The following is a 14,530-nucleotide window of genomic DNA, read 5'->3' on the forward strand; positions in this document are numbered from 1 at the left end:
AGTTTGGATTTCTAGGAATTTTTTCTAACTCTAATTTTTGAATTTCCAATAATTCTTTTAATTTAGAATTTTTATTTTTAATTTTATCAAATTCTTTTAATGGACGTGCATTTGCTAAATTAACTCTTAAGTCAATATTGCCCTTTTTAAATTTTACATACTTTGTTCTTAGTTTGCACAATGATCTAGATAACATTTTAATACCATTGTATAGTTGGTCAGGAGGAAGCTGACGTACCTCATTTATTATGTCAGATTCATAGTTGGATGCTCCCCCTTTATCGCTACTTTCCTCTGAAGTAGCTCCCCTTTCATCGATGCTCTCCTCTTGGTAGTCAGCTGTTAATACTAGTTGAGCGAATTCTTTGTTCTCTGACTCTTTAGACGATGAGTCGCTCCATGTCGCCTTGAGATTCTTGTGCTTGGATCTTCTTGACCCTTTGTTCTTTTCTTTTATCTTGTTCTTTCGATTGGGGTAGTCGTCCTTGATATGTCTTTCTTCATCGTAGTTGAAGCACCTCACCTAGTCACCTTCCTTTTTTCCCGAAGAAACTTCTTGGACTGCGTCTTATTAAACTTGTTATTCTTAAAAAACTTATTTAACTTTCTTACCATATATGACTCTTCATCTTCGTCAAGTGTTGAATCTGAATCCTGTTCATTCTTCTTAGCTTTGAGCGCTAGGTTCTGAGTCGACTTCTCCTCTTTACTTAGGCCTGCACATCTTGATTCATATAATTCAAAGGTAGAAAATAATTCTTCTAAATTACTTATCTCGAGATCCTTGGAGATATAGTAGGAGTCTACTATTGATGTCCAATTCGGGGTTCTTGGAAATGCATTTAATGCATATTTCATGAATCCCGATTTGGCATTGTTTCTCCGAGGTTAGTCCAGTGATCAGGTCCTTGAGGTTTAAGTGCAGTTGAGCAACTGACTCTCTATTATCCAATCGGAGGTTGCTGAGTTTGTTACGAAGCACATATCGTCTATCCAACTTGGTCTCTGAGGTTCTTTCATAAAGCTCCAGGAACTTCTCCTAGAGTTTTTTGGTAGAATTATAGGTGCCAATCTGGTTGATTTCCTGAGGCGGTAGTACGCCCAGAAGATAGAATTTGACCTTACCGTTTGTCATGAACTTGGTCTGCTATTTCTTATTCCAGAGGTGCTCTTCCTTTTCTTTTCCGTTCTCATCCTTAGGCACTTTAAAACCATATTTTATTGTTAGTAAAATATCAAAGTCAGTTTTAAAGTATATCTCCATTTTTTGCTTACAAAGTGTGTACTCCCCCTTGAACTTTAGTAGGCAGATGCTTGATCTGGCCATCTTCTTATTGCTTTAGTCAGCGGTTAATCCTTATAAAGCGGTTGGGCTATGATATCACTTATTGGATCGGGTGGACCGACTAGAGGGGATGAATAGCCCTGTAAATTAAAATTCAAACTTCTCTTGCTTCTAACTTAGCAAGGATATACACATTAATTAAATAAAAAATATATGACATGAAAGTAAGTAAGAGACTTAGAAAATTTACTTGGTTACAATCTGAGTGGTTGTTAATCCAAGGTAATTGGAAGTACACTAATAAATTCCTTCTTCGATAATGTTGGAGGCGGAGAAGCCCCTTACAACGTTGATCTTACAGACAGCTAAAACTGAATTTAGAAATTAATATAGAATGTGTTGTTCTAACTAAGAAGACAAGGTCTTTATTTATAGTATTCTGGTCGAAATGATTGTTTGTTGATGTGACATACGGGAGGCGCCTTAGTTGTACTGACTCTTATCCTTGTCGCAATGGTGCTCTGGCTAATCTGGCGGATTTGAAATGCTTTGGTTCATCGGAGGCGCCCCATATCAGCTGACGTGGACTCTACTACTAATCTCCTCGGCAATGGCTCCATCCCAATGGAGGCGCCTCGAGTAACCAGAGGCACCTTGAGTCCCTTCTATAGCAACAATTCTATTGGGAATCTGAGGCACCTCAAGTCATTTGAGGCGCCTCGAGTCTTCAAAACACCAAGGCGTCTCCAGTCAGTTGGAGGCGCCTGGGATGGTCAACTTTTGAGTTGACCATCCACTTCTTCGCATGCTTGAGTGATGATCCGACGTTTGAAGTTGAGTTCACCTAACCCAACTTCGACCTTCTTTTCGAGTAGACTTCCTCCCAACTTCTCATCCCTCAAATGCACCGCATGCATCCTTCTCACTACACTAGTGTACTCTTCCGTAGCTCCTCGTCCCTCGGATGCACTGAGCCCATTGACTCTCTTCCCTTGCTATCATTCTTGCTCGCTGCATCCTCGACTCAACTTCTTATGTTCCTAAGTTCCTACACACTCAGACATAAGACATCAAAAATACCTAGCACCTAACTTAACTTAGTTGATCAACATCAAAACTAACTTAAGGTACTTACATCAACAACTCAATCTAGCTATGCAACATCAGTACTATCAACTTGAACCCCAATATTATCATCCTGAGCCTCAATATTACTAGCTTCAGTGTTATCAATCTGAGCCTCAATACTACTCACCCATGGAGTAGTAAAATAGGTATAAGTCATTTTCAAATATATATAATTCTAATTAGGTAGATTATTCAAATTTCAAGTGTGGGAATACACAAAATCAATTTACTAAGTCATATCCGACGTATCAGAGCCCACAGGGATTTCAAGATGATTCAACACTTACATGACCTCAGTTACTACAGCAGATCGAGCCAGTCCTTAGGGGACATTCCAGGACTACAGTGATGCTTATAGTAAAATGAAGACATCATTGCAGGAAATAGAAGAACTCCAACAACAGCTAGCAGTACAAATGTAGCAACAAATAATTCATAGTTACTTGACTCAGGAGCGAGTTGGATCAAATCACAACAATTGTCACCCAGCGACAAGAACAATCATACAAAGAGGAGATTATTCCATCTTTTTCTCACCCTACATGAGTTCGAGAGTTGTGTACTTTCCATCTCTATAGGCTCCCGGAGTGGATACTCCAACTGAACCACCTTCATCCTCCAGGGAGAACTTTCAAGGAGCAAATGATGGAAGGAGAGGTGTTTACGTCAATTCTTAGTATTCCACCTCCAGCTTGGATTTTGTACCTTAACCGTCTCCAAGCACCTGAAGGAACGCATGAGGAGACCACGAAGGATGGAGCAGTGCACCATGATACTGATCACATGAGGATAACTCTCTCCTCCACTTGGATCACCCCACTACCGACGTAAATTTTACTTCTAAAACGTTTGCAACTGCCAAGAATAAAGGGGAGCCCATTTTTTATTTTTCTTACTTTCCTTTATTTTCACATTTACTTTCACATTTTGCACTTTGTTTGGTATATAGTTCATTTGGTTTTGAATAAACATCTTCTTATGCATTCCTTAGTAATATCTTGAGAACCGTAAAAGTTTTTTAAGTTTGACCATTAAGTTCTAGGTCATTTGACATGATTGGATTTTTTCCTTGCATGTTATTGGTGTGGTGATGAAATCTATTTTGATTAATTGAGTTTGATTGCTTAATTACCTAGAGAGGACTACCACATGCCTATTCTCTTTTTTCTTTTCTTGTGTGATATGCACTCATGACAATTGAATTTCAGTACTTGCTTTGCTCTTTTTGAAATCACAATAACATATGTGTGCATGAATACGATGAAGGATATTTCTTTCCCCATCCTTTGAATTCTTTTCCTTTCAAATGCTATTGAATAACTCACTCGACACTTTTATCTTCTACTACCTTCACTTTGCTTTAATTCCATTGAGAGTTTGGATTGGATTTCTTGATGAGTTTTAAGTGTGTGGGAGAGATTTTACATGTTTTGAGATCTTGAAGGTTTTAGATGGCTTCATGAGGGTTGATCTTTGATTTTTGAGCATGATATGGAAGTGACGAGTTCTTCATTTGTATGATTTACTGAAACTGCTGGAACATGATCAAGTGCTTAAATTGCTGTGAGTTGGTTGGTTTTTCATCCTGCTGTCTCCAAAGAAACAGCAAAATGCTTACTGCCAAGGATATTTGAATTCTGTTTTTATTACATTTCTGTCAAATATCAAGGCAGAGGACTATTGGATCTTTGGAGCTAAGGTTCATTGGTTACTAAATTGATGGGCACATATCAGTGAATGTGTGTAGCTATTGGGAAGCAATAATGAAGTGATTCACTGCATGATAAAGAATAGTGATACATAGGGCAAGAATGAAAGCTAATCTATTGCGTGCCAAGTGTTGACAAACCCAATCGGAAATTCCTCCATTTGGATGACAATGTAAGCTTAAGCATTTCAAGAAGGAAGATGAAACTTTAGGGTGTATATAATGGATATTACGATTAGTGACTTCAAGAAAAAAAAAACATGGAAGAACATGATCTGATTTCTGAAATTTGAAGGAGTATGTGTCAAATTGAACATGTGTTTGCCAAACCCTATTTCAGTTTTATTCTGATGATAATTTCAGAAGAAGTACAAGCCCTGCTGTGGTCATTTGGTGTTCATTCTGATATTGTCCAAATTTCAAGAATTCTGACCAGTACGTACAGAGAAAAAAAATAGAAGGAAGGAAAATCAAGGGCTGCAGAATATGAAAAGGAGTAAAAGTGATGAGAATGGAACATTAGGAGCTATATCAGAATTAGATTTAGTCCTGCTATGAGGTTCTTGAAACTCCATTGAACTCAAATTCTAATTCTGAATTTCTGGAATGACACAACTAGACCTAGGAATCTGATGCTGGAATTTTGAAGTTGGATTAACAGAGAAAAAAAACTGGTTCTTGTGCCAAATCATCATGCTGTCCCTCACCAGTAACAACTTCAAATTAAGCTCTTGTTAGCTTAGTATCAAATGCTATCCTTTGACAAGTTGAACTCTTTATAAGCTGAGCTGGAATTCCCTTAGACTTCAAAACCTGAAACTGAAGTCTGCAAATCTAAAATTCGGAAATCAGTTTCACCCTTGGAATTTTCTTTTGATATAATTTCTGAATCTGGAGTTGAATCTATGAATTGTAGAGGTTAACACTATCTTGGGCACTTCCTTAACTGGTGTTGGCAGGGTTGTTGTAATTCTGGAGAATGGGAAAGCTAAAAAAAAATTTACAGAAAACTAAACCTGTATGAATTTTTTGTGAATGTCCAGAATAAACAAATTGCTTGATCAGTAAAATGTCCAAGTCTATTTCCTTGAGCCAGATTTCTGGAAATTGAACAAAGAAAACAAGAGCTGCAACTAAATTCTAGATTGCTGTAGGATGCTTGAGTGCTAGCATGGGAAATAGGAATGTACATCAAAAGTTAGACAAGAAATCAGGACTGTTTTGTGCCGACCAATCTTGTTGTTTCTGACCAGGAACAAATTGAATTCAAGCCCCTATTGGTTCAGTGCTAAATGATGTTTTCTTCCAAGCTTAACCCTTCACGACTCAGGCCAAGATTTCCTGAATTATGAATTCTGAAACTGAAGATCAGATACCAGAATTGAGTTTTATTTCTGGAACTCAAGCCTGATCAGAATTTTCACAACTGATGTTGGTGGGGATGCTGAAATCCTGAAGAAAGTACCAAGTGTTCAGTTATCAAAAAAAAAAAAAAAAAGATGCCTAAATTCTGAAACCAAATGCAATTTGTTGTGCCAAACTCTTTTGGGTGTTTATTGGACAGCAATAAGTCAATCAGAATCTTTATCTTCAATAGGTTCTATGCACGTTCGAAGGATGATATAAGAAATTCAGATAGCTGGTCACCAAATGTATAAAGTCTGGATTCAGCCAATAAAACTGAAACTGATTTGGGTCAAGTTGTTTGCAGATTTCTGATAAGTGGGAAATCCTAGTGAAGTTTTGAGCTCTCATTGCCATTTGGTGTTCTGTTTTGCCTCAAGTCTCTGGTGAATGGAAACTGGAATTCCCAGGAATCAAATTATTGATACTATACCGAAAAGTTGATTCTCAAGTTAAACCAAATGCAGGGGCTAATCTAGTTGCTAGAGTTTGCTGCTAATAGATGTGGAAATTCTGAAGTTAACAAAGACGCCAAATGAAGTCATGCATCTGCAGGGCCGCTTCAACCCTTTTGAGAGAGATATGGAAATTGCAACATTCCTTTTTCAGGAAGTATATCTGCAGAAATTATGGAAGCTGAACACAGCAGCAAGGTTTTGAGGCTGCCAATGAATTCAGAAACCAACTTGTCATGCTATTTCTGACTAGAACACAAACTGACCTCAAGCCTTAACAATTTATTGTTACATGGTGATTTCTTCCAAGTAGAACCTTCTACTACTTAAGCTAAAATTACCTTGGAATCCCAATTCTGAAACCTAAGCCTCGATTCTGAAAATTTTGGATGGGGTACTGAAAGTTTAACTCTGGAATTAATGTCTGAAGTTTTGAACCCTGTGGACCTGTGGTAGTTTAAATTAGTGAAGTCTCAACTACAGCAAATTCTGCTTAAAAATAAATGACATTGATGTTATTAATGACAATAATAGATTGAAAAAATATATAATAAATAAATATAATTTTAAAAATTTAAATAAATTTATACATATTTTAATAAGATAATTCAATTAGGATTAAAAAAAATGATAATTTACCAAATGGTGTACGTAGATTTTTAAATTTATCACAAGGTGCATGCTACTTTGTTATTTATCAAAGAGTATACTTTTTTACACTACTTTTTTCATTCTACCCTTCTAACAAATTTGACTATTTTTCTTTTTATTTTCTTTGTCATTTCTCTACTTTTCTTATTCTCCTATGTATATAACATCTATTCTCTTTCCTATGCTCTTTCCTCTTTTTTTATGTCGATTCTTCTAAAAATATTTTAACACCCTCGAAAAGTCAAAATAAACAATGAATAGCATATTTGAACTTATTGCAATCCCAGAAATCTACAAAAACTGAAATGGTACAATCGGAACTCTCTAGCTCCATTAGTGAGTTTTGACTAAAATTCACTAATGGACCTAGAGAGGTCCGATTGCATCCATTTAATTAAGTTCATTAGTTTTCTAGGGTTACAAGGAGTTCAAATATGCTATTCATTATTTATTTTGGTTTCTCGAGAGTGTTAAAATATAATAAGAAAGAATCGTCAAAATTCTCTACGTTGGGGTTGATGTGGAATCATATCAGGTCCACGTTATTTTGATATAATTTCAAAATTCACTTATGGAATTGTAAGGAGCTCAAATATACTATGTATTATTTATTTTGACTTCTTAAGAATATTAAATTTTTTTTTTTTTTTTTTTTTTTTTTTTTTTTGAAGAATCGGTTTGTAAAAGAGAGAAAGATAAAAGAGGTGAGAAAAGAAAATAGACGTGGCATGAATAGATGGAAAGAAAGAGAAATGAAGAAAAAACTTGAAAAAAAAAAAGGTCAAATTTGTCTAGAACAGGAAGAACACGGTAAAAGAATGCGCCCTTTAATAAATCACAGAGTAGCCTACGTGTTTTAAGAAATTCGAAAACATTTTACCCTCGCTTCAGGAATTTATTAAATTAATTAAATAAAATAAAAACCTAATTCACTCGTCACTCCCCCTCTCCCCTCACCCGCGCGCGAGAGGCGCTCGCCGCTCGCAGCCACTGCTCTCCTCTTCCCCATTTCTCGGAGAACAGTCGCCGGCGACGCCTCCTCGCGCGTCCCCCTCTGCAAGTCGCCGCAAACCGCGAGAACAGCCGCCGCAACCCGTGAGAAATTCGCAAGTCCCCCTCCGCAAGGCGTCCCCTCCGCTGGCGCTGCCCGCCGAGACGTCGACGAGGATCGTTTGTACCATAAGATCGATCGATTCATTCTCAGTCAATCTCAGTGGCGGGAAGAGTGGCCATCATTTCCCGCCCGAAACTGATGAGATCCCTAATCCGGCAAATCCCGATCCACGAAGCCTGACTCTTCTTCTACGTCGGCGATTCAGGGAAGTGACGAAGTCAACGACGCTGCTCCTATCCTCTCGGCGTCGTGGTCACCAAAACGAGCAAATCCTGTGATCTGAGACAATCCTTGCTGATTTCTTTGCTTCCACGGCGTGATGGTTCCGAAAGAGTCCAACCCTAGCAGAAAGCGATCGAGTCCCGGTGGCTACAGTGAGAGCCCTTGCAAGGCTCCATCCCCCGGCAAATGGCGATCGCCGCGCAGATGTAACGGCAATAGGGACGAAGTTAGAAGTGTCGGAGTGAGTGTTTTTTTAACTTTACAATCTTATATTCTAACTGATTGATTATTCGTTGCACCATCTCAAATCCGGTGACATGGTGTCCCTGCAGGAGAACGGCAATCTTTCCAATGGTGATCTGATAGGTTCGCCTAAATCTCCCAGAAAAGAACTCTTTCGCAATTCCAATCAGCAACTCAAGTGGAACCCTAGAGGCAAGTTACTAAATTGTCGTATAAAACTGTGATAATTTGTATTATCATCTATATATGAGAATGTATTTGATCATTTGATATAAATAAACACAAACAGATTTAGTCCAGACAAACCTAAGACAGTGCCTACATTTGCTTGCTCCTCTTTGATAGTTAAAACGTTAAAGTATCTCTCTTTTTGTATCTGTGATCCTTCTATGCTAAATCAAGGTATCAATTAATTTGCAGATCCTGCACAAATGCAAACTGTGAAGCATGCTTTACATGTGGCAACACCACCAGCAATTGTTGTTTGCCGTGAAAAGGAGCAGAAGAATATTCTTGAATTTTGCAAATCCTGTTTCCAACAAAGTAAAGCTGGCAGCCTCTATGTATGTGGATGTCCAGGAACCGGAAAGACACTATCAATTGGCAAGGTGAAAGAGTATTTCCTTGGGTGGTCGAAAGAGGTACAGTGCTATGTTTTTCATTTCCCTAAGTATCCAAGCCCATTTGCTTTAGAAGCTACTGAGCAAGAATTTTTTTTTGCACTTTCTTTCTTTATGTTGACTTCAATTTAAGTCACTTGAAATCCTATTTTCTCATTCCCTGGTTCTTCTGTTGCACACTGGTGCTTGTTATTGGCTTATTGCCTATTTCTTGAGATGCATACAAGAATTCCATGTGCTTGTCAACTTAGGTGATCATTTTGAACTAGGGAAGGACCCAACACTAATGGCACGAGTACATCTGCAAATAGCAATTTAATTGCAGGTCTTGCTCACATAAGGTTAATGAACACGAGGAAAGCCTGATCCCTTAAAGATTTATAAGCACCAAGAGCTAGAGATATTAGAATATACAAACTCCAAGTGGGAAGGTTGTCCTGCTTTATTGTGAAATTACAGTACCTTGTGCCATACAACCAAGCAGCTTCTTTCTGAGCATGAAGGGATTTTAAAGGGAAATTTTATTTTATTTTTTAAAATTTCGAAAGACAAATAAAGAATTTTAATTGTTGATTGAAATTGTCTTGTTTGCTCTTGTTGATGTGGCCGGCCAAAACATAATTGATTAGGAAATTTTATTTAATTTTTCTTAATTAATTGTTGTCAAGGAAAGTTAAGGAAATTTTATTGTAATTAAATTTCCTTATTTACCAAAGCTAAGGAATATAAAAGAGGGGGTTGGGGTGCCTTCATGAGAGACAACCTCTATTATTCTCTCCCTCTTTTTCCTTGGTGTTGTGGCCGGTCATCATCTCTCCCTCTCTTCCTCTTTGTGGTGGCCGAAACCCTTCATTACTTGGAGCAAAAGACACCTACATGTAGGTACAGGTCATGAAAAATCAAGGAGACATTGTCCTAGCTGAAAAGAGAATACCAATAAACAAAGCAGATGAATAGTACCGAAAAGAAGAGCGTATCAACTATGTTATCATTTTTTTCACCGTGCCACAAAATAGGAAGCTCTATCTTGCTTATTCGAATAAGTAATTATCAATCCTGACATTTGCAAGACTAATAATTAAATTATTTGTTATTCCAAAATGTAGTTATTAACTATTTGAGAGACACCAACCAATCATATATAACTTCTAAATCTTTGATCTTTTACTTATCCTTCATTAACAAGGCGCTTGTTTTATCAATTCAGCTTTGATGTCTGATTGCTAATTATACAATTAGCCTCCTTGCACAGTAAATACTTAAGTGTAATATGATTCTGATACTCGGATCCATGACATATATCTATTTGCATAATCTAAGATGTATTTCAGAAACAAATCCTAATATTTCAGTCTACATATTTATCCACTGTTATCCAACTGCTAGGTAGGAGTTCCGTCACCTGATGTATTAACCATTAACTGCACTTCTCTCACTAGCACATCAGAAATTTTCAGCCAGGTACAACATTATATTGTTTAATCTAGTATTAAGATGACTCAATCCTTTTATTCATTTTGCTCCATTTCTTTTATGGATAAAAGATGCTTGTGAAGTTTGAACTGTCGAAGGGGAAAGCCACTAATACTTCACCTCTCCAGCATCTTCAGGATATATTTTCTCAGAAAAAGCACCAATCAGGAAGAATGCTGTAAGAACTGTTAAATTTGAACCTTCATGTAATCATGCATAATGCTTCAAACATTCATGTTTATATAATTGTTGTGGACAATCGAACTATCTTTCTCTTTTACCAAGCATAGCTCATTTTTAAACAGTTTATGATTTTACAGGTTAATGATTGCTGACGAGATGGATTACTTAATAACTAGGGATCATGCGGTTCTTCATGATCTTTTCATGCTTACAACTTTACCTTTTTCTAGATTCATACTCATAGGTATGTTTCTTTTCTTACCAAGATGCTCCAGAATTGAATATTTGCACTTTAATCAATCTATTCCTGTTTTGGAAAATTTGAGATATGCGCACACTTAGTTGCTGAAATTGCTCCCTGCAGGAATAGCAAATGCAATTGACTTGGCAGATCGCTTTCTTCAGAAACTAGAAGCATTAAATTGTGAGACTGCTTTTCTGTTCTTTCTCTAGTTATATACATTTTTTCTGTTGGAGCTCTCAGGAACATTTTTCAAATAGAATTAAAAGAAAATAAGTTTGAATTTTTGCTGTGCTTTTGCTAGGCAAACCTGTTGTCATAACTTTCCGTGCTTATTCTAAAGACCAGATACTCAAGATTCTTCAGCAGAGAATTATGGTAGTTCTTCCTCAAATCTACATTATATATGCAATTTGCATAACTCCATATGCTTGCATAGTTCACACTAGTTTGATTTCAGTGGTATTAGTATGTGCATATATCTCTTTTATTGTAGAATATTATATATTTTTTTATCTTCTCAATTTTTATGTAGGCTCTTGGGTATGATGTATTCCAGCCAGCAGCACTTGAATATTGTGCACGAGTAAGTTAAACCGTCACATTTCGAACTTCATATTCTATAATTTCTATATGATTTTCTTGTTTACTTTTTCCCTTAAATTCATGATGGAGGCTTCTCTTTGAACTGCATCAATGATTTAGTCTCCAGGGAATCCAATTTTCTAGTGTCTTGTTTTAATGTTGACACTTGTTTCATTTTTCATCACCTTCAGAAATTGGACACAAGACATCTATCTAAATCGTTGCACAAAATGGAAGTTTTATCTTATAATCTGCAAGTCCTTTCAATTAAAGGAGAAAATCTAATGCATGCCACATTAACTTTATTTGCAGAAAGTTGCAGCAACATCAGGAGATATTAGAAAAGCACTAGATATTTGCAGGTATCTGATGTAACCTTGCAATTTCAGTTGTGTTGTTTTAAAAGTTAGTGGGTTGGGAGTTTGCACTGTACTAATTGGCTTAATCCCACTTTATATTTATGTAAAAAAAACCGATCAAGTTGACAGGGTTCTGCACTTTGTTCCATGTCCTCCTAAAATTTGGATCCCAAAGTCACATTATCAATTACTGCCCCTTTTATGGTTGGATAAATTATTTGGTTGGCTGAAGGCTAATGTTGCTTGAAAGCAAAAAGGTTTATATGTCAACAAATTCATAACACAGTGCAAATGTCTTATGTCCTTGAAGCATTTTTGTTTGTTGCCTATTTCACTGCCAACCATATGTTTCTTTCCAAATGATTTTAAAATATCTTTTGCTGGCAATTTCATTGTAGCAATTCTGAACATTCTAACATGGACTATGGTTTATTTAGCTCAGAAACATAAACATTCTGTCTTAATGAACATCAAGTTTTTTGTGTTTCATCCCTCTTTCAGGTGTGCTATTGAGGTGCTTGAAGCAGAGTTAAAAGGTTCTGTGACAAACAAAGAAACAGAAAAGGTAAGTCTGATGTCTCTCACTAAACTCTTATGATGAAAATTAGTCGTCTTAACTATTTTACACAGTTATCATTAAAATCTAGAGAAAAGCAGTAATTTACATTTTCTCATATCATGAATATTATGGTGCAACTTGCCAATTTAATTTTGTTTATTATATGAGGGTCTGAATGGTAATGTCTTTATTGTAGATTGAATATTCCTAAAAAATATCTCTCACACGTCTGTTTTTGGTTAGTTGAAAGTCTAGAGATATCTAATTATATGATATAATGACCCCACAAGTTTATAGTTAGAATAACATTGTATGTCCCCTTTATTTTTATAGATATGGCCCCTGGGGTGTAACGCAGCTGGTTCCAGGAGGCAGAATTGCTTCCTTGGGAACGGGTTCGAATTGCGGGGTTGACGGCCTCAAAATACCCTCCCTCCTGGGGGCTGCTGCCTATTTGATTTATCTGCTTGTATCTTGTGGGACCGGCGATACTAGACTGCTTGGGATGAGCGAAATCACCTTTTGCTTCCTTTATTGTTATAGATATTTCATAAACATTTTCCTCGATTCCTTGTGTGAACATTCTATCAGAATTTGGTTGTGAAGTTTTGCCTAAATATCATTGAGGATCTTAATTGTGCTGCAGGTCTCATTTCATCACATTGAAACTGCTATATCAAGGTCATTCAAGTCACCCGTGGTGGACATCATACAATCTCTTCCACAACATCAACAAGTGAGCATTTGGTGAACCTTACGACATAGAATCATAAAGCCATGTAACTATAGATCCATAGTGATGATGATTTCAAGTTCAGTTACTATTTCAAACCTCTATGGCATTAAAATAGCAAGATTTTGTGAAAATCTGCGGTGTGCCCAAAGGTGACAAAAAAACAACAATAATCAGTTGTTTTACATTGGTAGAATGTTATTGAAATGCTAGTGAACAAAAAATCACCCTCAAATGCTTTCTAAAAGTCAAAATCACTTGGTTCATTGTATCCACAAAAATGTAATGATGAATTAAATATTCTTGGGGTTGATGCTGACATTTTGCCTAGAAATTGCGTGCATTTTTCTAGTTCATTTTTTCAAGGTATAACATAGGAGTTTGGATAAGAAATTAAGGCTATGCACCCAAATAAACGGCCATTGACTTGCTTCTGTTTCTACACTCGCAGGTAATTTTGTGCTCCTTTGTCAGACTCTCTCAGCATTGTAAGAAGAATGCTACTACTCTAGCAGAGGCAAGTCATCTGATCATATTGGGTTAAAGACTTATTAACTGCATATTTCACATCTATTTCATGTTTTATCTATGGTCTAATTCGCCTGGGTTTATTACAAGTTATTTCTATGTATCATCCAAGATTTAAATAATTTGCCTTTTGCAGTTTACATTTGCATTTAAAAATCACACACAGTTCTCATTTTTTTTTTATATTTCAGTCATTTTAATTATTGTATATGTCTGTGATCAGCTCAACCGATCCTACTCTGAAATTTGTAAATCAACTCAAATTCGTCCAGTTGGCATGATGGACTTTGCAAGCTTGTGCACTGCACTAAATGATCAGGTTGAAACTCAGCATCTGTAATCTCTAGTTTTCCCTTTGTCATTGCTCTCTCAAGAAGAGTTTTTTTTACCAACCAGGGGCTTCTGGAGATCGCACAATCTCGTGGAGACAAATCAAAGAAAATCAAACTAAAAGTCGATAGCTCAGACATCACTTTTGCATTGAAGGTTCACATTTGCTGCCTTTCCACTTCTTGTTACATTGCCGCTTCTCTTGCTCATGACACATCAATTGGTACAGGGCATACGTTTTTTCCAGAATTGCTGGTGTGACGATTGATCATTGATGAAGTTGAACAATCCTGATAAGTTACAGCCTCCTGAGTAAAGATGAACTCAGTTCATGTTCATGTTTTCTTTTTCAAGGGTAAAGGAAGGCCAAAGACAAGGGGTTCTTCCATCAACAGCCAGTTTCATTTGGCACTGAAGTAGCAAACCATCAAATGCTCTGCCTTGGCAGCAACAATTCTTTATGTATTGATCAACTCAGAAACTTGTTTGTAAGGTTGGAATTCTCAAAACAAAATTTTCTAACTAAAAAATAGGTGTCAGATAATTTAGAAAGAATATTTGTCCATTTGGTTCCGTTGGATTGGTGAATGTTTCCAATTGGTAGAGTTCTTGGTAAAACATTGTTGGTAGTAGTGTTTTTAGTCATTGGATTGCTACTTATTTAGTTCTTATTTATTTTTTAAAAAATTATGCATCTTTTTTCTATTAA

At 36.6% G+C, this 14,530-nt stretch overlaps 1 protein-coding gene across 1 annotated transcript; it reads left to right on the plus strand.

Annotated features, from left to right (window-relative positions):
* The first annotated feature begins 7,557 nt into the window (after window positions 1-7,557).
* Window positions 7,558-14,530, plus strand: LOC122043334 (cell division control protein 6 homolog). Its single transcript, XM_042603906.1, has 16 exons — window positions 7,558-8,208; window positions 8,300-8,402; window positions 8,631-8,851; window positions 10,217-10,291; window positions 10,375-10,481; window positions 10,624-10,730; window positions 10,851-10,910; window positions 11,032-11,105; window positions 11,263-11,313; window positions 11,625-11,674; window positions 12,173-12,236; window positions 12,877-12,966; window positions 13,415-13,480; window positions 13,715-13,810; window positions 13,888-13,977; window positions 14,051-14,530. The coding sequence occupies exons 1-16, from the start codon at window positions 8,065-8,067 to the stop codon at window positions 14,087-14,089; spliced, it is 1,437 nt and encodes a 478-aa protein (XP_042459840.1). The 5' UTR covers window positions 7,558-8,064; the 3' UTR covers window positions 14,090-14,530.

Source organism: Zingiber officinale, chromosome 2A (genome assembly GCF_018446385.1).
Source record: "Zingiber officinale cultivar Zhangliang chromosome 2A, Zo_v1.1, whole genome shotgun sequence".
Lineage (NCBI taxonomy): Eukaryota > Viridiplantae > Streptophyta > Magnoliopsida > Zingiberales > Zingiberaceae > Zingiber > Zingiber officinale.

Coding starts and splice junctions, on each gene's coding strand:
- LOC122043334 (XM_042603906.1), top strand. CDS start 8,065: ATGGTTCCGAAAGAGTCCAACCCTAGCAGAAAGCGATCGAGTCCCGGT. Junction 10,482..10,623: donor CACCAATCAGGAAGAATGCT/GTAAGAACTGTT, acceptor ATGATTTTACAG/GTTAATGATTGCTGACGAGA. Junction 13,978..14,050: donor ACATCACTTTTGCATTGAAG/GTTCACATTTGC, acceptor CAATTGGTACAG/GGCATACGTTTTTTCCAGAA.